Below are 23,315 nucleotides of genomic sequence, written 5' to 3'. Positions count from 1 at the left end.
TTAATACTCTATTTTTCAAGTCAAGTTCTTAAATGCAAATTAATTTAACTTAGAAAGAATATGTTTATTTATAATACTTATATAAGCTGCTACTACTACTACAATTATTAATTACTATAATTCGTTAAATTATAATTAATTACGTAGATATATCCAAAAACAGTGTGGAAAGATAGCATATTTGTCTCTACGAGAAAACAACAAAATGGACCCTTGTGTTTGGAAGTACATTTAAATGTTTTTTTAAATATTAGTTCTTTAATTTGTCTATCAAATTAATATGAATACTTTTGGGTGGCGCCCAAATTTTAATAATTTGGTGGCTGTTAGATTTTTAACGAAAATATTAAGTATTTTCTCCATTTAAAAAAAAATCTATATATTTTTTAATTTATATTTGAGCATATCTTTAAGTTATATTTGAAAAATGAAAATATCCAAAATTTTGTTTCACTCTTAATAGTATATATTTTCCTTTTCAATTTTTTTTTTAATTTAATAAAAAAAAAAAACCTCCCATTTAAATCATGTTTTATGTTTTTTTTTTTGAAATACAATAACTTACCTATGAGATCTAATATCGATAATATATTAAAAAACTATTTATTTTAAAATATTAATATTTTAAAACAAATTTAATTATACCAGATATATTAATTTGACCTTTATTGATTTTTTAATATTCGATATGTATAATAACGATACAAAAGTAAACTCAAATTTTGAAATATATTCTTATAGAGAATGACTAAACACAACATTAACTTAAAACATACCAATTAAAATATAAAATATCATAATTAAACACCTTCTTAGTTGTTACTTAAACAAAAAAAAAAACTGCAAAACAGATAACATGAAACAAAAGAACCTGAAAAATGCAACTTCTTTTTGAATAAAACACAGAAAACCGAATAAAAAAAAGCCCATTTTTCTTCTTCTTCGAGTTTTTAGCGACACTCTCTCTCTCTGTGAAAAAAAATATCGCCATGGATTCTCGTTCTGGAGGAAAAATTGTAGCGAACAAGCGAAAGAGATACGCCGTTGGTCCATATGACCGTCCACAACAACAACCACCACCAGCGCCGGCGGCGGTGGAGGAGGAGGAACGGTTTCTCAAAAGCCCTAATTGGCTCACCGGACATGTTTTCCCGGCGACACGGACAATTCTCTCCGGTGCCGCTAAGATTCTGACTTCTGTCTTCAATTCCGACTCTTCTTCTTCGTCTTCGTCAGGCAGCGATTCCATGTTTGGTACTCTTCTTCAATTTTTTTTAGAGAGATCTAGAAAGTGATAAATTACGAAATTGCCACTCATTGATCATCTTAAAGTTGTGATTTTTTTTTTTAAAAAAATTAAACAATTTGGTGTCTTTGGTTGATGTTTGTTTGAGTATTAAGTAAAAAAAAAAACTCTCTTTTCATGTTCTTTTTTTTGTGCAAATTTAGTTTGTGTAGGTTGCTTTTAAATTTTTTTTCTTCTAACTTTTAATGGAAATGTTATAGTACAGGCTAGGTGATTTCAGTTATCTTTTTGTGTTCCAGAATGTGAGGTATATTTTTTGAAATTTCAGAAGGGGAGAGAGCTTGGGATTATTAAAGTTGGTTTTATGGATGTAGTTTCTGTTAGATACTGTTTATTTGATGGTTATTTTTGGTAAATACTATTGAATTGATAATTAAATGCTTTGGAGTATAATAAATAATGGTTTAATGCAACTACACTATTGAAGTACGTATTAAGTACGGTACTCATTTACAGTTGGTGTTAAACTAGTTATGATGAAGATTTGTTGAGCCTATTATTTTGTATTTGGTTCTGATATTAATTTGAATGACCCGAATCTAACATAATGTGTTGAGCGTTGTTTGTGAGATCCTGTAACCTTGAGGTAAATGCGTGATAATTGAAGCGGGAAAGCTAACTGAACCCGCTTTTTTGGGGGATGGGGGAAGTAGTATTTATGTAATTTAGTATGTGTAGTAAAGGTTATAACCACTTGATAGTTGATATCTCTTGATGTCGTGCTTATACCACACTACGGAGGCTGCTTGTATAAAAGTTTCCCCCCTTTGCATGTAGCCTTTGATTTTATATTATTAATTTATATTATTTTCCAGAAGGAAACCTAAAATAAGATAAAGATACATACAAAATATTGCAATGCAGGAGAGTGGTTTGGTCACATGATTTCTAATTGCCACTTTAGTGGTACAACCAGCAATTCAGAACATGCTGTTATTGGGACGAGATGCATCTAAAATATAATTATTAGTAATATAACCAAAAAAAAAACATATTGCAATTCATTGAGTTTGGCAGATGCACGTTCACTGAAGCTGGTTCAACTGAATTGGCTTTGCTTAGAACAAATTGCTAATTGCAGATGTGAATTGTATAAAAATAAAGTTGCATCAACCAAAGGATTTTTATTTTTTTTGGTTATATTACTATTAATTATAACCAAAAAAACATGCTCTCTGTCAAGACTTCTTGTGCCAGACATGCACTCTTAGTCACCAACCAAGTGAAGCATTTAACCTTGGTTAGAGCTGGATACTTCCACATGTTGCTCCATAGTTTTGGCTACCTTCGATTCTGCACCAAGTCTTCCATTCTATATGCCTTGTTAACAGAGAATTGCCCATCAGTATTGTTGTCTCTATCTCAAAGTATATTGCTCAACATTAGTGCCAATGAAATCACCAATCTTACTTAACGGAGCAGCCACTCTTTCAATCTCGCAGTCATTTAGCATTCTCCGAAGGAAAAGTACTGCCCCTGTAGCAAAGAAACAGAAAGGGGACATCCTTGGATTCATTGTGCAGTCTTGACACGTGTAGCAAAGAATACCTTATTCAAGCTTAATATAAATAAAGCTCTCTTTTACCGATACTATTAGCTATCTCTTTGACATTTTAATATTAATTTCATCTAAGTATGAGCTCAAATATTATGGTGGCCAATGAAACTATCTTTTCATGTCATGCTCTCATTTTTATTTTGTTTTTCTAATACCTTATATCTGGCTTATATTGTAGAGGATGATGATAGAGAAGAGAATGATATTTGCTCGGAAGTGGATGAGTTAAAAAAGGTAATACATCCCATCTGACTATGTTACTAATTTTTAAGTATTAGGAATAAAGTGATTCTTTGATTTAGTACCATGATTCTCCTTGTGATACCAATTTGTTCATCTGGAATATGAAAGTGATCAGTAGTATATCAGATAGGCTTTCCTTCTATGGGATATAGTTGGTCCGTTTTGAAGATATAATTAAGTAAATAAAAGCTATGTTGTATGAACTCTTCAAAATCATTGCCGCACCCATGTCAACTCGACATGTGTGGCCCTGGGATCCACACCAGATTTGGTCTACTTATCGTGGGTGCTTTGATTACATGTATAGCCGAGAAGTATACATTGATTGGGTAATTGGTTGGATTTTGTAGGTTTATGTTATAGATATATATAGTTATATAATATGTGTATGAGAATGCTATGGCCTATGCTTTTACACGAGATGTCTTATGAATAAAATATTGCATGTCTATAAAGAATTAAATTTATTAGCTTTAATTCAGTAACTTTAAAATATATACTGTATATATGTCACAACTCACAATATAAACTTATTGCCTGCATCCCGACATTTGTATCCATACCTCCAAATCCTTAAAGTTATGTTGTGAAAATTCGATCTCTAGATTTGCATTCGTATCGTTTGACCACACCTGAGTGTGTGCGACATAGAATAAAAGTGTGATCTCTTTAGCAACGTTAACTTTTTGATGAGATGATTCAAACTTTAACATGTTATCAGAGTAGCCAAAGGTCCCAGGTTCTCGAGCCTCATTAATTCACGTGTTATGCCTGTTAAAAAATTCAAGCTAGTATGCTGGGGGCGTGTGTTGAATATATAATTAAGTAAATAAAAGTGTGTTATCTCTAACAACAAAAGGTTTTAGATGAGACGGACACACGATTTAACAATTTGGATGCAACCACAGGTAGCACAAAGATGCAAGGGGACTGTAAAAACAACAATAGCCTTCCACACAAAGGTCCTTATATGGAATGCCAAAAAGATCAGTGAAGTCGTTAATCATTGACACTGTCGTCTGTCCTACATCCAATGAGAGAGAGAGCACTTCTCCACCTTTTCAGTTTTGAACTCTGTCCTTAAGGATATAAATACCTCTCTTTTGGAAGATGGAAAGATCTTTGTCATAATCCAATATCCTGACATACTCATGTACAACCTTTATTTATTTTGTATTCCGTCATTAGTGGTAAAGAATATCAAAAACTAGTCATGCATTTGCTATATGTAGGGTCTCAACGGAGAAAGATAGTATTATCCTGTGGAGTGGAACTAGGTGACGAACCCCCACACCCACACCTTCTCTTTATATTTTTTATAAGGAGCTAAGTGACTAATCCTTTGTTCAGAGGAAGCATAGGTATTTGTAAAAAGCTACTTTCAATAAAACATAGCTAAGGAAGTGGCAGATGGATGTTTTGCTTGCAATGAGTGAATGGTTGTCAGAAGTGATGACATACTCATTTAGGGAAAATATGCTAAAAAAGACTCAATTCAATGATTTTGAAATAGGAAGTGGAAAGTAAATTAGGTTTTGGTAGGATGTTTGGTGCGGAGAGTTGGCCTCCAATGAAGCATATCCACATATAAATGGCATCACAAAAAACAGGTATATTGTGGTAACAAGTTTCCTCATTAGGAACAAAACTTATACCTTGTGAATCTAGCATTCAGGAGAACTTTCCAAGCTTGGGAGCTAGACAGTTGAACTATTTTTTCGTAAAGATTTGCGATCATTCATAAATTTATCGTGGGAGAAAGTTGGTTGATTTACAGAGGGTCAAAAAGTGAAATTTTCTTTGGACCATTTCTTGGTTCCATGTTGACCTTCTTGGTGTCATTTCAATTTTATTGGATATTTCCTGAAGAGACCTAAAAAATAAACAAGTCCTGGTAAAATCTTTTCATGTGTGGTTACAGATGGAAGGATATAGCGTGCTTATGTGTTAATTGTTAAGGAGAACTTGCGCCTTGATGAAGATCTATTGCATGGTGTTCAAAAATGGAAAGTCACCCTAACAATCAATCAATCAACTTAGATAATACTCTGTATGCATTGCACTCATTTTAGGCCAATTTTATTTTTGACTGAATACTTTGTTTCCTTAGGGAAGTTAGAGTTTCTCTAGTCCTTGACTTATCCTTACATGGGCTGAGAAGTCTTTAAACTGGAACACAAATAAATTTTCAGTAAATAGTACCCCTTTTGTAAGTGTAACTGGAACAATTCGACCTTAAGTTCCAACTAATTGGTGTTGTCTAAATGAATCCTTTTCCCATGATCTCCATTATGTTCTATTCTTAGCCATTTCATAGTGATTCCAAGAGATCGTATGTGTTTTAAGATAATTTCCTTCCTTATGATTTAGGTCTACCTTGTCCCAACACCTTCCATTATAATATTGTCGTGCGTATGAATGCTAACAATATGAAGAGGAAACACTTGTTGTAAGGTCCCTGTTATACCAAAACAAAAAACAAGGAGGCTGTTCCCCCTGGACCCCTCCCACCCTAATAGAAGAGGATGAACTAGGCAAGGAAGGAAGTGTGGGTATAGTTGCAGCATGTCCTTTAGGGTGAATCTGAGAAGCAAGAAATAGAAGGGCTTTTGAAGGAGTCTAGAGCACATCAGGGGCACCTAGAAGGTCCCTTTTGTCATCAGGGTGTTGTTGTGGAAAAGGAATTTACCACTTCATGAAGTTGGGTGTGGAGCTCAAAATGAAAAGATTTCAACTTTTGAGCTCCAACTTGGTGTAGTATGAATAAATTACTCTTGAAGTATCAAAAAAGAAATTTATGTATTCTTTTGAACTTCTCTTTTGCGTGTAGCATCCTCAATTACGTGGAGAGAGAAGTCAAACCAAGCACCTAATTGAGCAACTACTTATGCAGGAGACATTTTCAAGGTTAGTTGCAAAACTTTCATTTATTTAATATGCTGAGATTTTTGTTTTTGTAGTGATGAAGTGATATTTCTTGTATGTTACAGGAGACTTGTGTCTTTTCAATGATGTTAGTTTTATGTTTTTTCCACGTCTCATTACTTTGTCGATATTCAACTACATTTTTCTTAAATCTTAACTTTATATTTAGCATTTGCATGTAGTGTGATATCTGTCTTGATTTGTTTGCATTTTATCAAATCGTTGGGCTTGTCTGCTCCCTTTCTTGCGTCTTTAGTCCTTTCTAAGTTTTGCTAACATTTAAAACTTTTCACCCTGATGTAGTTTGTATAATTCTCCAGCAAAAGGACAATATGAATTTCAGATTTTGGACTGTTTCATGATTTATAATTTACCCTCATGAATTGAATTTTCGTTTTCTTTAGTGCTTTTAGCAGAGGGAGGGTAATTTTTTCTGAGATTTATCAATAGGCTTTTATTTTTTAGTTTTAAATGCAATTTGATGGAAATGCTGGGTGTCATTTGTCTGTTTTTTGGGTTGAGGAACAACATGATGTGTTTATTGATTAGCCATTTAATATTCTTTCAATAATAGGTATCTATTTCAATATATAAATGGTCCGCAATGCTTCAAATTCATAGGAACAAGTCAATACAGAATGTATAAAGCTGAATATATGTTGTTTATGTTGTCTGATGCATAACTCTTGCACTTGACACTCAAGAGGATCCAGCAGTGATTGAAAAATACACAAGCACACATACACATGCATGCACACGTTCAGTACCATCTAAGAAATAGGAGGAATAGTCTTTCAAATTGTATGGATGTCGAATGTATGCACTGCTTATCTCGAAATGAAAAATATTTATGATGACTTAATGAAGTCTCGACTAAAAACAGATTTTGCGATCACTTAATGAAGAATCCGGGACCTTTGCCTGCTCCTGAATTAGATTCTTATCACCACCTGTTATCAAAAAGAATATTCACGTGCTTGCTCCATGAAAACTGAATCAGGCCTGTACGTGAGGGGGCGTGTTGATGGGATAGCTAAATAAATAATGTTCTCTCTAACAATTGATGTTTTTAGATGAGATAGTCATACACTTCAATATGTGAAGAAATTGACATTGGGCCTAATCATCCCCATACAAAGAGAGCAATTTTTCCCTCCCACGGCCGATGTGGGACTTTAATCGTCGTCTATGATACTACTAATTGTAGAAGGGTGTCGAGCATTTTGGGGTTGAGTGAACAGTAAATCTTTTTCTTCTATGGGTTAAGAACAGTATACTACTACCTCAAGAAACTAATTCTGCCTTCTTCTATCTATGTCCAAATTCTAAAGTTTATCTTTACATAGACAGAGAGAGAGAGAGATCAATGAGTAGAAACAGGTCTTTGCTGCTAGCAATTTGGAAGAAAAGGTCTACACTTAATACTAGTAGGTGAGAGAATTCATATTTAGTACATATGACAAGCGATTCAATCTCGATAAGGCAGGTAAGGCTTACTCAATAGCTAACTGTCTCCGTCATATCAGATACCAGATGCTGAGCTCATGTAATACTGGTGATTCCCGGCTTTACTTTGGATATGGTGATAGTCGAAGCTATTTCCTTGTACTTCCCCTGAAATCCTGGGTGCCTGTGTATTTCAAGCTGAGGAGTGCTCCCATGGAAAACTCAGGCATCCCTTTGCAATTCAATTGTGAAGTGGTGCAGTTAGCTTATTTTTGCTTCTTTTTATGTATGCATGCCTATGTTTTGCTTGTCTTTTATGTATGCATGCCTATCTTTTTCATAGTAAGAGACTGTCAGTTTCCCTCTGTTATGCTTGTCATCAATATTTTATTTTTCTTTGAAGTTGTCCTTGGATTGGATACTGATGTGACTTGATGAATCTTGAACAAAAAATTAAGTAGGGCTTTGACTCTTTGACAGCCAGATGACATGCATGTGTATTGAAAGAGCAAGATATGATGTTTGTCTGTAAATACCAAAAAAAAAAAGAAGAGGACAACAGTAATATGATGTTTCTTTCTGAACCTAGTTATACTATTAACTTTGCAGGGAGGAGCGTGACCAGTTAGTAACGATCATCAACTCAAGGGTTATGGATTCTTCATCACTTGAAGGGAAAGATAGTTTGGGTTTGCACTCGACACTACCTGAATAAACAATTGAAGATGATAATAACTTAATGAATCTATCATGTGGTTATAGCTTGTGTTCTTCCTGAAAACGTTTGCATAAAGCTGAATAATCTTCTATGTTTCATTCAGAGAGGTTGGACCACAGCAGTCAAGCAATTATAGAAGCGAGGAAATGGTTAGAGGAAAAGAGAGATGGACTTCGTCCCGATAATACTATCGGAGGTGTAAGCTCTGTAGTTGGTGTAAGTAACTCGTTTTATCTGTCTCTGGAGTTCTCTAAGTGACGGTTTCATTAGATATCTTACCACAAGAATCCTCTATCCACATGGTTTACATTAATTTACAACATAATGATCTCCCAGCTTTATTAATTTGAAGTTCTTTGCATGGTACTTTTGATATTTTTCCCTTCATTGGCTTGGATGTCTTCTTTTGGGTTCTTGACCAGATCTGTCTCCTTTCTTTCACACACCTAAGTATATTTTCCTTGAGTTTCCACGTACTTTAAGATAGGATCCATTGTTAATTGACTCCTCATTAGAGACTGCATCACCATTAATAACCAGGCTGTTTATGTGATTATATTTTCGATGTGCATCTGCCATTTTCTGGAAAAACTTTGTATAATTGTCACCCTGCTCAAGCCAATTGCTTCTTAATTTTGCCTCCAAAATCTTTCCTCGAGTTTAGAAGGTCCTCCTTCCTATTTAACTATATTTAATTTATGGGCCAATTTTGGGCCCATTGTCCTTATTATACGGAATGAACTTGTTGAGTACTTTTGTCAGTATTACGTTAGTTCCTTCATTTATATTGTACCGTTTCTTAAAAAAGTCATTTTGATGTTGTCGAATTGATGTGGAAACTTGAACCATGAGAGTGTTTTTTTTAATTCATCTGAATCAGTTGCCTAGTTTATATGTATTTTATCTATAATATTAATTCTACCTTGAACTTCCAATCCTTCTTTTTCTATAAGGAGCTTTGTGGTGCTACTAGTGTTTCTCATGTAATATGTTGTCTGCACAATGACACATATTTACTGCTTTCAGAAATGTGATACCGAAATATAGCTATATAAAAATGTTTATTGATGCTGTTATAGGTGGATGATACTCTTGGCTCACCTGTAGAAATGGCCAAGTCATATATGAAGGTTCGTCCACCATGGGCGTCCCCTAGTGTTGATAATAGTGGACTTAGAACCCCTTCACAAATGAAGGCAAAGCTCTTTGACGAAGAAGCTCCATATTCTGTCAGTAGTGATTCTCTTTCCTTGAAGGTATTGAAAATGTCAATTTTGCTTTTATTACAGCCTGTTCACTTTCATTTTGACCCTTTGAGAGGATGTACACTCCTATTTTGTCGAACGGTGTTGTAATCTTAGTGTTCTAAGATTATAAAACTTCTACAATTAGCACTAGAAGCTTTGATGATTCAGAGCGCCAAAAGTTGGTAGTTCAGATAGAAAAAACGTATTTAGCAAAGTAAAAATAAATTGGAGACCAGGCTACTTTCTTGCTAAAAAAGGCCAAAAAGTAGGGGTGGGCATTCGGTATTTCGGTTCGGTTTCGGGTTTGTTTTTTCGGTTTTTGTAAATTGTGTACCGAATATATTTCGGTTCGGTTCGGTTCGGTTTTGTTATTTCGATTTTTTTAATGGGCCTGCTTAGTTGGGCTTTTAAAAATTTACAAATTTTTTTGTTTGATTTTCAGCTTAATGGGCTAAAAATAGTTATATCAAAAAGACTTTTACTTTTTACTTTTTTATTTTAAATTATAATATTTTTTATTTAATATTAATAATTAATATAATATAAATATATATTATAATATAATATATTTCGGTAAACCGAAATACCGAATTACACAAAATCACATACCGAAAACCGAACCGAAATACCGAAAAATACAAAAACATATGCCGAATACCGAACCGAAAACCGAAAAACCAAAACCGAAATACCAAAAAAATTTGGTTCGGTACGGTGTTTCGGTTTTCCGGTGTTTATGCCCAGCCCTACCAAAAAGGGAAGACAGAGAAGAAAGGTTGCCTAGATGCGTATCAGCTTGTCTTTAAAGGTTGCCTAGATGCATATCAGCTTGTCTTTCTTGCTATCTCAAGCTTAATCTTGATTATCCCACACTGTTTCAATCAAATGAATGTGCTTCTTGACTCCGGTTAACAGGTGTGCTTAAACTACAAAAAATACTTGCCAAAGAATGTTGCTGTGAGAAATAAAAGCACAAGAAAAACATTAATGAGAATGCTTTTACTACTATAATTTTTATAACCCTATTTATACCTATATTCACATAATATGTTATTTATATATTTTCCAAAATACATGAACTATCTAACATTGCAAAAGTTTCAAACAAAAATTACAAAGCAAACATGCACATGTTGATCTTTGGAATTTGATATGTACAATTGTGTTGGATATTTATGAAGGGATCCAATTGCCTTGCAATGGTTTGATAAATTTATAACTTTTGAAAGAGTTAAGCTCTTGGACTTGGGATCTACTTATGAGAAGTCGTATACATTTGATCAAATTGTTATCAATCAAATATTAAAGAGCATCGCCAAGGTTACACCATTACAAACTAAAGGTTGTAAACTATGAAAAGAATTCTAAAGCAGCCATGCACGAGTTCATCCATGTAGTTTGATATGTGCACGTGGTTTAGAGGACATTGATATGGGATCTACCTACTGAGTTGCATCCAGTTGATTGGCTTAGAACTGTGCAAGAAACAAGCTGGTTGATGCTTTGACATAAGATCTAATCTTATAGCAACTTATGAACTTGAAATGCTATCATTCTAATAATAGAAAAGGGTTAGTTTTTGCGAGATTTATTAGTCTCAACTTGATTAGTACAACTTCATACGAAGACTCGATATATCGAACAGTTACCCAAGTGACTAGTCCTTATCTTAGCATGTTTGGTTGTTGCTTCACTAGTCTCAATTTTTGGTGCATGTGTTATTTTAATTTTCTAAATATGTAGAACCTTCTGCTTACTCCTCTTTACTTTATCAATTTTCTGTTATTTACTGTCTTCTGATATATGATTTTCTGCTGTATCACAGAAAAAAAGTTCTTATGCATCTGGGTCATGGAATATTCATGAGGAAATACGAAAAGTCAGGTCAAAAGCAACAGAAGATATGTTACGTGCACACCCTTCCAAGGAAACTGGCTACCAATTACGTTTGGTAGAACGCAAAGCAGAACCAAACTCTGCAGTTAATGATTTAACAGGAACCAGTACCGCGGAGAAGATAAATGACTCAAGTTCTTTGAGACTTGCTAAACTGTCAGATGTACCTATTAAGTGGTCAGGTGTGTGGTGCTCTAATCTGGCCTCTTAGAGTGGTATTACGGTCTTGGTTAAATTTGTCTTCTGCTGTAAATTGCTAGTTTTCTGTAGAAACCTAATTTTCTCTTTCAGATGTGGAAATAACACAAGATGGTGCAGAAAGTGAGAATGGGCCTTTAAATGCTGCCTCTTCTATCCAGCTGCAAGATCAGGTAACCATTTGTTTAAGGGATTTCAGCATTTTATTCATCATTTAGCACATTTGGACTAAAAAAGATGGCATTTCAATATCTCTAATCTGGAATATTTGGTTTTTTAAAAAAAAATAGCATTTCAATATGGACAATAAGATGTGTTTAGTTATGTACCTTTTTTTTTTTTTGAGAAATAACTTATGTACGTCTGTCCTCATATTGTTCAAACTTACAGGCAGTTCGGGTTGGTGAGCAAGCTGCTCATGAATCTTACGTGCATACTGGTTCAGTTTTCCCCTCTGAGCACAATGATGGTACTTGACGCCATTATTTAAGATTTTTTCTGTTTGTTTTCTGTTGTGAAGCTAACTGGTAGTAATGGGTTCAGAAGTGAACTTATTACTACTTACCAATACACAAATATATGAAGTTGGAAGAGTGACAGGTTATTCACATTTGATCATATGGACACTCAAAATTGTTGGCTTCTATTACGTGGTCAGATAGGAGTTGAAAGTTGGCTTACTTGGTATGTGGGTTTATCTTTTGAATGGTCTGATAGAGATGTAAACAAAGACGGAGGCATTTGATTCTTCCTTAGTGTCTTCGGAGGTGGAAGTTGGTTTCTTGGCTGCTTATCACCTAAGCAGTTCTTATGTTAGGCCAATGGTGTATATAAATCAGGGACCCTAAATCACAGCCATGATTAGTGGCAATATTAGTCTGTTGATTGGGGGAGCAAGCAGGATTTGTGAGAGAGAACCATGGTGACTGCAACGGTGTAACCAATGGCAGGCCTAGAATGGTCAGGATGGCACATGGAGGAATACAAATTTGAATTCATCCTTATCTTATGTAGTTATGACTTATGGGTGTAAGGGAGGTAGATACAAACCAGGAAAGCTTGTGACCAATGTTGTGTAATGGATTCTGATATCTGGTTTAATTTAGAGCTATTTTGAACCCTAGGGCTCGACAAGTTGGTACTTTGTGACGCTTTGTAAACTTGACGATCAAATCCAGCTCTTAGTTTGAACCCTGCATTGATCGTCAAGTTTACAAAGCTGCTTGATTGACAGGCTCCGCTAGCATTTGGTTACCATTACTAGTGGATGATATACGCTGAGACTACAGATGTTTAGCACTTCTCACATGGGGTGAACTACAGTTCTAGATTTAATATATCTTCTTGTAAAACGTGTGCGTCCTATACTAAAATAGCTTGTGTATCATGCGCTAGATTAGTAATGACTCTCAATTCACATTTGTTCCTCCATTGCTCTTTCTTGTGATTATGGTGGTGTGTATAGTTGGTTAATTATGTCCGAAAAAATGCAAGTGACTTATGTTATATGTGGTTTTCTCCATCTCTTTTTTCATTGTGATCTGTAGGGTTGGATTAACTACTGATTTCTCTCCATTATGGCCAATTTAATTTCTCTTATATTTATCCATTTTTACAAGTTCAGGTCTTCATATATCTGCATCTGACGCACATGAAGTGACTCGACCAAATTTAGCCCCAAGTTCTAATGGATATACATCATTAGAAGCTAGGTAAAAGAATGAACGATAAAGCTCTTTAATTTTTCTAGAGCTCGAATCCCAATAATGCTGGTTTTCCCCCTCGATAGTTTGTCTGCAGGTCAAAGTAGAGGACAAAGCGACTCATACATTGGTAGTGAGAAGCCAAAACCAGGAACATCAACTCAGGACAAGTCGACAAAATCTCACCAAGTGACGGATAAGTGTGTGTTTCTTAGTGAATCTGCTGTGGATGTACCAGACATGAATGAAACAGTAGAGAGTCCTGCTGCTTCCATTCCTAGTGAAGATTTATCGCAGGAGGAACCAGTCTTGGTACGTGACTTGGCAAAGAACGGGAAAGTTGTAAAGCAACAAGGAAAGAGACCGGTGAGAAATGTTCGAAAGACCACCAGAGCAAAGAGGTAAGTCATGAGAATATGTAGACCAGGCAGTCTGTAGACCTGAAATTGTTGTATATTAGCTTAACTTCTAGAAGAAATTTAAGCTATTGTAGGAGAAACCTTGATTCATCTTTCCCTTTTTTTTCCGAAAGACCATGTTGTGTAGCATCTATTCCTAAGTTCATGTAGGAGACTCACCATTCTCTCTATCTCATTATAAATTTGAAATTTCTATTTATTTCTTGGCGTTGGGTGTGTGGTATCCCAAACGTTTATACATAGTTAAGAGGCATGTTTATGTATTATGCTTCTCCAAAACTATACACACTGATAAATATTATAGCACTCATAGGATATATGGTATATTTTTAGGGAGGTCTCGAATAACATTGCTTTTCCTGCCAATCCCAGAGTGCAGCATCCACACCACATCTATTCATGGCCTTCAACACTTCCATCATAGCATTGTGCTCCCTCTACATGGTTGCTAGTCTCGTGCTTCGATACCTGAGATGAGAAAACGAATGTTGGCTCAAACGACTAAATATTAGTCACTATTGTGTGTGCCATGTAACGAGTCAGGTACGTACCTTGAAGCTAGGCAGAGCTTATAGCTGTATCATTAGTACGCGTAGGCTTTGGTTTCTGGCGATAGTATCTCAAAAACTCTCTTGACCCGATTGATTTAACAGACAATCGATCATCAGTTCTTGTTGTTATTATGAGTTCAGATCCACCACTTCCCAGCTCTACATTGTTGTTAAAATCCCCAGATGAAACAAGCTGCTTCCCAGTTGTATCCACATAGCTAGAAGATGAAAGAATACAGATCTTAGTAAACCATCTGTACGAGATAGAAACAAGGTCTGTGTACACTCTACCCGAGTCTAGACATCACTTGAAAAACATAGGTTGTATCTATCTTCTGCTCAAATGTACATTAGAAGCTATCAGATCACCAAACCATACCTGCTGCTATAGTCGTAAAACTCTTCTAATTCCGCCTCTTCATCATCACCGCCATCACCATAGTGTACCTTGCAATGGTTTTTTGCATCCATATGCTTCCGAACTGCTTCCAAACTACTAAAAGGACGACATCTATCGTTGCAATACAGACACATATAATCCCTTCTAACCTGAGGAGGTAAAGTTTACTCTGTTATATAAATGGACATGATCAAGATCATACAAGAAAAATCGAAACCTACAGTATTACCTTGAGACCAAGGTAAGTGATGAAGCCTTTAGGATCCTTCAAATACTCGATATCAGGTATGAAGAACCCGTGCTTCTTGTGCATATGGATCGTGCAGTTTTCTACTGTATCGTGTTTCATATCACACATGAAACAGCAACGCGGATCAAACTCCTCATCCTTAACACCACTACTAGTACTGCTCCTGTTCATCTTTAGTTCCTTCAATGAGTCATTGTCTTCACACGCGATCTCTTCCTCTTGATCAACCTCCTCCCACTCGTGATGATGAGCTATCTCTTGCGAAGCTCGTGCTAAGTGAGTCTTCTTAGATTTGAGATGTTGAGCATGAGCTTTAGAGGTTGTAAATTCTTTGCCACAGTGTTCACAGCTATATAGCAATGGGGTTTCTAAAAGTGCAGACTGTCTGGCTTTATAGAGTGCTTCTGTCAATCCAGGAACTCCAGCAACCTGAAATAAATACCAAAGAAACACAACAATGAAACTCTTATCTATTCCACAAACACACAAATTACTGCTCTTTCAATTTGTTTCATCTGGTTTGACTCGACATGAAGTTTAAGGTACAAAATGAATCCTCATATATTTTGATTTCACAAGATCTAGTTTCGCTCAAGTAACGAATTTTAATCCACTGAATAGATGTTTTGACTCAATACGAAGTTTAAGAAATTAACGATTTTTGGATTTTGTGGTTTCAAGTATGCTAGATGAAAAATTGAAATTAAAAAATTGTTTCAAAAAAAGGAAGAAATATTCTTTTTTTTTGAAAAGCGGACTAAAAAGGAAAGTAAATAAAATAAAATAAAATTAAAACGGAGCAAGTTCTTATCTATATAGCAATCATGCAGAGTTAAACATGTGTTACACATAATAGTCCAAAAATCATTCTAAATGATCATAATTTCACGAGTGGAGTATGTGAAAGATAAAAATATTAATATTTATGAAAAAAATCATTTTACTTTCCGAAAAAGGAAATAAAAGGTAAGTTAGCAGTTTACCTTGCGTTTAAGATTATAAGTGTGCCATTCTGATTTGTAATGAATTTTTTGTTCATTTTCGTCAAAAAATTCCTTATTACAACAATTGCAAATTAAACTCTTCATTTTTCTTCTTTTTTTTTTGTTCTTTTCTTGTTTTGATTCAAAATTGGGTCTGTAGTTTCTGTATATATAATAATATAAAGGCAGCAGATTAAGGGTTTGTTTGGCGGCCAAGTCAAAGAAATATATATTTTGACCAAATGCTGTCACAAGCACAGACGTAAGCAAATTTGAAAAATACTTGGAGCTCAAGGATAACTAATTTAACACTGGCTTCATTTCGTTTTATATGAGTTAGTTTGATTTCGATACACAGTTTTACGAATTAGAAATTTTTAAATTCATGATAAAGAAAAAAGTGGGTAAATATTTATGCAGTTGTAAATCATTTCATTAAGGATAAAATTGATATTTTAAAATTAAATTGTTACTTAATATAGAAATGTAATTAGTCTTTTTTTGGAACGAACTAAATAGGAGAGTGAGTTAAATAAAGTGGGGAATTAATTTTAGGATTATGTTTGGTTCATAAATAAAATAAAATTTAGATTTATCTTCAAATAAAAAGGTAATATTCATTTTTAAATGGATTAATAATATCTTTTTATTTTAATGACCCATAAAGTGGAATAGAAGGGAATTGATTCTCATTAGTGTTATGGTTCTCAATTACTAGTGAAAGTTGTAAAAAAAACACTTCCATCAATAAAGTTTTTTACTATATTTAATTGAAAGAGAACCACAAACAAACCACTTAATGGAGAAAAAAAGAAAAAGAAAAATAGAAGCAAACAAAAGTAACCATTAGAAGAAAGTCTATTTTTTGGTAGACTTTTGGTTGGATTGCATAAATTAGATTTATGAAAATTGATACTCCATCAACCTCCATATTTCAAATGATGTTAAGAGGGAACCTACCTCCTTCCAACAACTCCGATTTACTTCATCATTAACCAGAGGTCTTTAGTTTGCCCCTTCTGCATACAAAAATCGAATTCAAATATAATCGGGCTTCAATGTAGGTACTAAAATGTGAATAGAGTAGTAGCATAACGAAATCCAGAAGTCTGCGGTAGAGATGACAACATCAGTAAAGTAAAGTCCAAAACACTTTTATAAGAATTTTTGAAGGAGATAACTATCAATGTTCCTTGGCTATCACCACACAGCCTGTATTTGCTTGGGTTTATTGGCTTAATGTGACAAGAACTGTATATATACACAAAAGCATAATGAACAGAAACAATGTTTAATGTGACAAGAACAGTATATATACACCAATTGAGCTAAGATGGAGCTGCTGAAGCTTTACATATAGGACACCAATTCTTGAGACTCAACCAATGTTTTACACACTCCATATGATACCCATGATCACATTCCAACCTTCCTATTTCATCTCCAATCACATACTCCTCCTGCGAAAAAACACGTCATTAACTTAACTGAGTTCCAACTTCGAATTCATTTTGGTATTGCATAATCGTAGATGCATGAAGTGGCGGAGACACCTTCCTACAACGGGTGTTATCCTACACCTTTTTCTTCATAACGAAATGATGTTATAGAGAACACATAAGATAAACATTAAGAAACGGTTCTAAAGATAATTTGACAGTAAGAGTGAAATGTTGTTACTAACATAAAAGAGGTCTAACTATGTATGTGTGAGTGCATGCATATTAAAAAATGTATTTTAAGAAACAATACAGATTTATAATAGACCGTCACCGTGTGAGAGCCTCATCAGTTTGGGACAAGTAAAGCAATAGAACCTCTACAGCCTAGAACCAAAACATAATGTGGAGTAGCGATTATACGCTAACACCGAATGAACGAAGTATGGTCGCTAGATGCGCGGAACTATGTCTAGAATGGGATAGACTTGTCTATATTATGCAAAAACAGAACTAAATCTAGTAACATTCACTCAAATTACGGTTTTAATTTATTAGTTCAAGAATTTTTCTACTCCATCGAGTTCAAGAAGAGAGTTTGACAAGGTATAAACCTAGAGAACTCTGCTAAATAAAAGTCAGCTAAGTGATGAGTAAAACATCTTAAGGATGTACAACATAAAACTAATGTAGTGTTAACTGCACTTCGAGTAATATTGCATCAGGAAAAAAAAACAAAGTGACAAAGCAAGGTGCTACCTACTTATAAAGGGAGGTGAAAAACATCACAAACCATAAAATTAGATTTAAGTATAACACATCAGGAACATTGAAATATACAAAATATAGCTTTAAGTGGGAAAAACCTGACAAATAGAGCATTTGACCTCATCTTCATTCTCGCCGCTTCCAAATTCCCCTATTTCTGAAGGCATAGACTGATAAATGCTTTTCCGGATGCACTTTGACAATGCCTCCTCGGACAGAGCTGTGCTAACACTCCCCATTCTCTCCTCGAGAGCTAATAATTCCTGAAAACAGGCAACAGATTAAAGTTCTGCAGGGTGTAAAAGGTATAACTAACGGTGGGAACTTATCTTTTGTGCGACAGTGATCTTTAAGCTATTGGATGAACCTCAAACCGCTACCCCCATAAAAAAAACCTCAACATTTTGATGAAAATTAAGTTTGGAAAACATAGTCAGTAATCATATACGGAAGAGAATAAAGACCTCATAGGACATATTGTCTATATCCAGCCTCATTCCTCTATGCTGGTCGTAGGAGTTGAGGCCACCAAGAAACAAGTTGGTCTCCAACACAAGTAGTTGCTGTACATGGAAAATAAGAGTTCATCATAAATACAAATAGGAAACGCCTGAGTGGTACGAAATACTCAAAAGTGAACTACCTCATATGTTAATTCTTCATCTTGTTCCATTCTTTCAAGTGCCACTAATACCTTTACAGAAAAACAGTGATCATAGTGAAATACCATAAAACCTGATTCAGAAAAACAGTGACTGATTCTGTGGGGTAAAATACCTGAGCAACTCCATCCATGTTATATCGCTGCAAGACATCACGGTTCATTAGTTGGTTTATACCTAGTTGTGCAGAAGTTCCAGACGCTCCAGCTGGGAGATCTTCAACATCATTTCCAGGAAAACTAAAAGCACTTGAATCACTCGAAGAAGCATCTGAGAAAAATTGACTTGATGACTGCAGACTGAAATTTGGAGATTCAAGCTGAGGTGAATTCTGGAAAAATCCAGATGATGAATCTCGTACTGAATCTCTAAGCCTAGGCACATTCATTGACTTGCGAGTCCTAACTGATAGAGCACGACTATCCTCCCTATTATCAAAGCTTTTACTATTCCTTGAATCAGAAATTGAGATACCACGAGTTGGACGAATGACATCTCCTTCTTTTGGTAATGCTCCACTTATTTTCTTCCCTTTAGAGGATGAAGTGCTTTCACCTTCTGCATTTCTTCTTTTCACCATGTCCCTTCTACTAAATCTTGAATCTGCTGTCGAACAACTCTGTGGAGAGATATCTGATCGTGAGTTGCATTTTAGATTTCTCGGCATATATCCAGCCCCACTAGCGGTGCCTCTTGTTCCTGCACCAATGGCCTTAGATGACGAAGAAACAGACGAACCTACTGGACTATTTTGATTGGAATACTTGGGAGTAAATAATCTACGAGGTTTACTGCTTGAAGCTCCACTAGAGCAACCTACTTCTTTCAATGTAATTTTACTTGATCCGGTATCTCGAATTACTGAATTGAATTGGGGTTGATGCACTTTTGATAACTTCATGTGTTCCGAAGCTTCCGAAGCTTCAGGTTCACCATGTGAACAAGACGTTTCTGATTGATCATTTCCAACATGAGAATATGCTTTCCTGTCCTTGAATGATTTTCTCGCATTAGCCATCACAGAGGATGTCCTACATGAACTTCCAACAACTTCTTTTCCATTTGAGGAAGTGAAAGAAGGCCTGAGAGGTCTTGGTTTCTCTGTACTTCTAACTTGCGGGCTCTTCATAGAGCTGAGCCGGCTGCTGCATCCATATCGAGAGCACAACTGAACATTTTCATCCCTGCTGTCAGCTATGTCCCTCAAACCTCTTCTGGGAACGTAAAGGCCATTAACAGCTCTTTTGCTTGAATATTCATCCATAGATTACATACAACCTCTTAGTTCTGTCATGTCAAAACCAAATAGCCTAATGTTACTACTAGTTAGACCTTAAAATCATGAAGTCAGACTTACTTTTTAGCAAATGAGGACTGGACTACCATAATTTTTTTCAATTATCATAGCAATCAGCAAGTTTCAAGAAGAACGGTCAACTATATTGCAATTGAGAAGAAGCCTTAATTATACCACTCTGAAATTCACTTACAAGGTGATGGATATAAGGAAAACCTCAAGCAAAATTAAATTCACGAACTCCTAATGATAGATGACGAGAACTTTCTCTAACCCTTATCAACAAAACTCAGTTTTCCTACAAGAAACTAACAATCTTTCGATGGGAACACCAAAAGTAATACTATTAAGAAGACAAGCAGTATCAGAAAAGCCAACTCGTAATCACATCATTTGCAAGTCAATCAACTATCAACAATGTAGCATGTATCTAGGAGGTCATGATCCGATGCATTCATTATTGTGATAAATTGTCATAATTTACTACATTTGCTACAATTCTTCCCCTTTAACCGGAATTGCAACCTTATGAAACTCACATAGGCAACAAGTAAACCTCAATATTAGTAAAAATTGCTCACGTAACTCTGAATATCACAGATACAAATCCATGAATATATGCCTTGAGTTGAACAGATGATTTGCCAATAAATAAAATCGTAAAAGAAGGCTAATGGTATCACAGCTACCCAACAGTGAGCACCACTTAGTCTTTCATCAATTCCTCGTAAGATATTCGAAGAATCATATGAAGAAAGAACCATCCAGAAATCAGAAAAAAAGAACCAACTAAAAGAAATACTCCAAGAGTCTTACAAACCAAACAAAAGAGGAAAGGAGGAGGAAAGCAATATAATCAATCGAAAGGGTGACACCAGTTATGAATTCAAAGATTGAACCTTTTTTCTTTACAAGTGGGAAGTAAGATTGAACCTTTACAGACTTAAACCAAAAGATATTCAGAAAATCTCATAAAACAAAGTAGACACATAAATAGTCAAAAATAATAATCAAAAACCAAAATAGAGAATCCCAATAAAATTGAGCATAACAAGAATAATCCAGTCAAAATTAAAGCTTGAAAATATGAAGAAGAAAAAATACCATTGGAGTCTACCACAAGAGAAGACAATAAGCATCAAAAACAGAGACAAACCCATGCCCAGAAAATCATACAGCTGACATATCATCAGTCAAAGTCCATTGGAATAGTTTTTTTAGTTCTCTAAATATCAAAATATTATGAGAAAAGAAAAAAAAAACAGCAACACCAATAAAACTGAGCATAACAAGAAACAATAAAAGGGATATCCACCTTTTAAATTGAAATAACCACATGAGCCTATCAAGGAAACCTAGAAAGGACATCAAAAGTAGAAACTTGGAAACAAATCCATCAATCAAAGACCATTGAAACACTAACTTCTCAAGTTCTCTAAAATATCAAAACCTTAGAGAGAAAGCAAAGAAAAAAAAAATCCCAATACAACTGAGCAAATATAAGAAACAATAAGAGTGAAAAAGATCAAAATATTACCATAAAAGCCTGTCAAAAAAGCCAGAGCACATCAAAATAGCAACTTTGAGACAACCCCACTTTAAGAAAATCACATTATTGACATCTCATCAGTCAAAAAACTATTCAAATTAGCTTCTTTTTTCTTTTGCTATCTTTACACTCAAATCCAATAATCAAGCATAAATAAGAAACAATAAGAGTAAAAAAAGATCAAATTTTTATATGAAAACATTACCATAAGGGTCTATCAAAAAAGCCAGAGCACATCAAAAATAGCAACTTTGAGACAACCCCATATCAAGAAAATCACATTATTGACATATCATCATTCAAAAAGCCATAGAAATGAAGTTCTTTTCAGTTCTTAACACTCAAACCCAATAAAATTAAGCATAAATAAGAAACAACAAGAGTAAAAAGATCAAATTTTTATATGAAAACATTACCATAAGAGCCTATCAAAAAAGCCAGAGCACATCAAAAATAGCAACTTCGAGACAACCCCATATCAAGAAAAGCACATTATTGACATATCATCAGTCAAAAAGCCATAGAAATGAAGTTTTTTTCAATTCTTAACACTCAAACCCAATAAAATTAAGCATAAACAAGAAACAACAAGAGTAAAAAAGATCAGATTTTTATATGAAAACATTACCATAAGAGCCAGAGCACATCAAAAATAGCAACTTTGAGACAACCCCATATCAAGAAAATCACATTATTGACATGTCATCAGTCAAAAAACTATAGAAATTTAAACTTTTTCAATCTTCACACTCAGAACCCCATATCAAATTTACAAAAATAAAAAGTGCATTACAGTTATCATATCATCCTTTAAAAAAAAAAAGATCAAAACTTTACTTTATTTGTTCCTCTTCCTTGTTCTTGTTCTTCTCTTCTTCTTTACACAAAAGGAAAAAGAAAATACAAAGAAACAAATGAGGAAAAAAAGTAGTCTTTTTAGAGAGAGAGAGAGATAAGGGGAGAGAGAGAAACGTGTAAATTATGTAAAGATGGGAAGGTGGTGGAGATTTGGAGAAAGAGAAATTAATTCTCAAAACAGATAAATACTGAAATGCCGTCCTACCAATGTTTCTTTTTATGTTTTTTTTTATTCGCGATACTCATATCGAAGTTCGATTATTTAGAATTTACGTTTATTTCAAAAGAAATGTTATATAAATAGGTGTGACTGGTCGGTATTTGGTTCGTCAAATTTCAAATTCAATAATTGATAGTTAAAGATAGATATCAAATATTAAAATTTTATATTTCAAGTCGATAATTCAATAATATTAATACTGTATTGAAATTATAGCCGATTATATTACAAAGTTAACATTTTTTTTCAAATTATATATATTTTCTTACATAGAGGCGCGATATAATAGAAGATAAAGTTATAAAAAGATATCAAGAATAACAAATTGATACAACTAAAAGACATGTATTTGGATCTTTTATTTTCGTTCTTTAACTTTGTGCTTTAGACTTGTACTAACGAGGTGTAGATATGTTGGACAAATGATCATCATTAATTAAATAATTCGATATTCGAAAAATATCAAATATCAAATGGTACTAATATCTCTCATACTGAATCAAACTCAAATACCATAATTTTAAAATTTTAAATATTCAATTATCAAATAATAAATTGTCAAAATTTTGATTTGATTCGGTAATTTAATTTTTGATATTTTATGCTCAGCTTTACACGTAAAAACCTATTCGGAGAAAGTTTTTCTTTACCAAAATAAAGAAGTTCATACTCACTTAAA

The 23,315-nt window shown here is 34.4% G+C and overlaps 3 protein-coding genes across 6 annotated transcripts; 1 reads left to right on the top strand and 2 right to left on the bottom strand.

The window, feature by feature from the left end:
• The first annotated feature begins 814 nt into the window (after window positions 1-814).
• Window positions 815-13,858, top strand: LOC101266959 (protein KAKU4). Its single transcript, XM_004244444.5, has 11 exons — window positions 815-1,254; window positions 3,043-3,098; window positions 5,938-6,014; window positions 8,088-8,167; window positions 8,300-8,412; window positions 9,276-9,452; window positions 11,269-11,521; window positions 11,631-11,710; window positions 11,928-12,006; window positions 13,162-13,249; window positions 13,327-13,858. The coding sequence occupies exons 1-11, from the start codon at window positions 990-992 to the stop codon at window positions 13,643-13,645; spliced, it is 1,587 nt and encodes a 528-aa protein (XP_004244492.1). The 5' UTR covers window positions 815-989; the 3' UTR covers window positions 13,646-13,858.
• LOC101267254 (cytoplasmic 60S subunit biogenesis factor REI1 homolog 1) lies at window positions 13,832-16,003 on the bottom strand. The gene is made up of 5 exons (XM_004244445.5): window positions 15,844-16,003; window positions 14,840-15,289; window positions 14,590-14,759; window positions 14,211-14,428; window positions 13,832-14,127 (listed from the first exon to the last, which is right to left on the bottom strand). The coding sequence occupies exons 1-4, from the start codon at window positions 15,946-15,948 to the stop codon at window positions 14,218-14,220; spliced, it is 936 nt and encodes a 311-aa protein (XP_004244493.1). The 5' UTR covers window positions 15,949-16,003; the 3' UTR covers window positions 13,832-14,127; window positions 14,211-14,217.
• A 973-nt stretch (window positions 16,004-16,976) lies between these two features.
• Window positions 16,977-22,630, bottom strand: LOC101266656 (probable E3 ubiquitin-protein ligase RHG1A). Of its 4 annotated transcripts, none has more exons than XM_004244443.5 (6): window positions 22,396-22,630; window positions 18,828-19,999; window positions 18,694-18,744; window positions 18,515-18,613; window positions 18,149-18,313; window positions 16,977-17,303 (listed from the first exon to the last, which is right to left on the bottom strand). In XM_004244443.5, exons 2-6 carry the CDS (start codon window positions 19,974-19,976, stop codon window positions 17,172-17,174), a joined length of 1,596 nt encoding a protein of 531 aa, XP_004244491.1. In that variant the 5' UTR covers window positions 19,977-19,999; window positions 22,396-22,630; the 3' UTR covers window positions 16,977-17,171. The 4 variants fall into 4 exon arrangements, with proteins under 4 accessions (XP_004244491.1, XP_010324545.1, XP_069143786.1 ...); XM_010326243.4 differs by having other exon boundaries at window positions 22,187-22,572; XM_069287685.1 differs by lacking the exon at window positions 22,396-22,630 and adding an exon at window positions 21,975-22,181.
• Window positions 22,631-23,315: the final 685 nt, after the last annotated feature.

The sequence above is a fragment of the Solanum lycopersicum genome, chromosome 8, assembly GCF_036512215.1.
Source record: "Solanum lycopersicum chromosome 8, SLM_r2.1".
In the NCBI taxonomy this organism is placed as follows: Eukaryota; Viridiplantae; Streptophyta; class Magnoliopsida; order Solanales; family Solanaceae; genus Solanum; species Solanum lycopersicum.
Note: the sequence above shows the minus strand (reverse complement) of the source record. Positions and strands in the feature narration are given on the sequence as shown.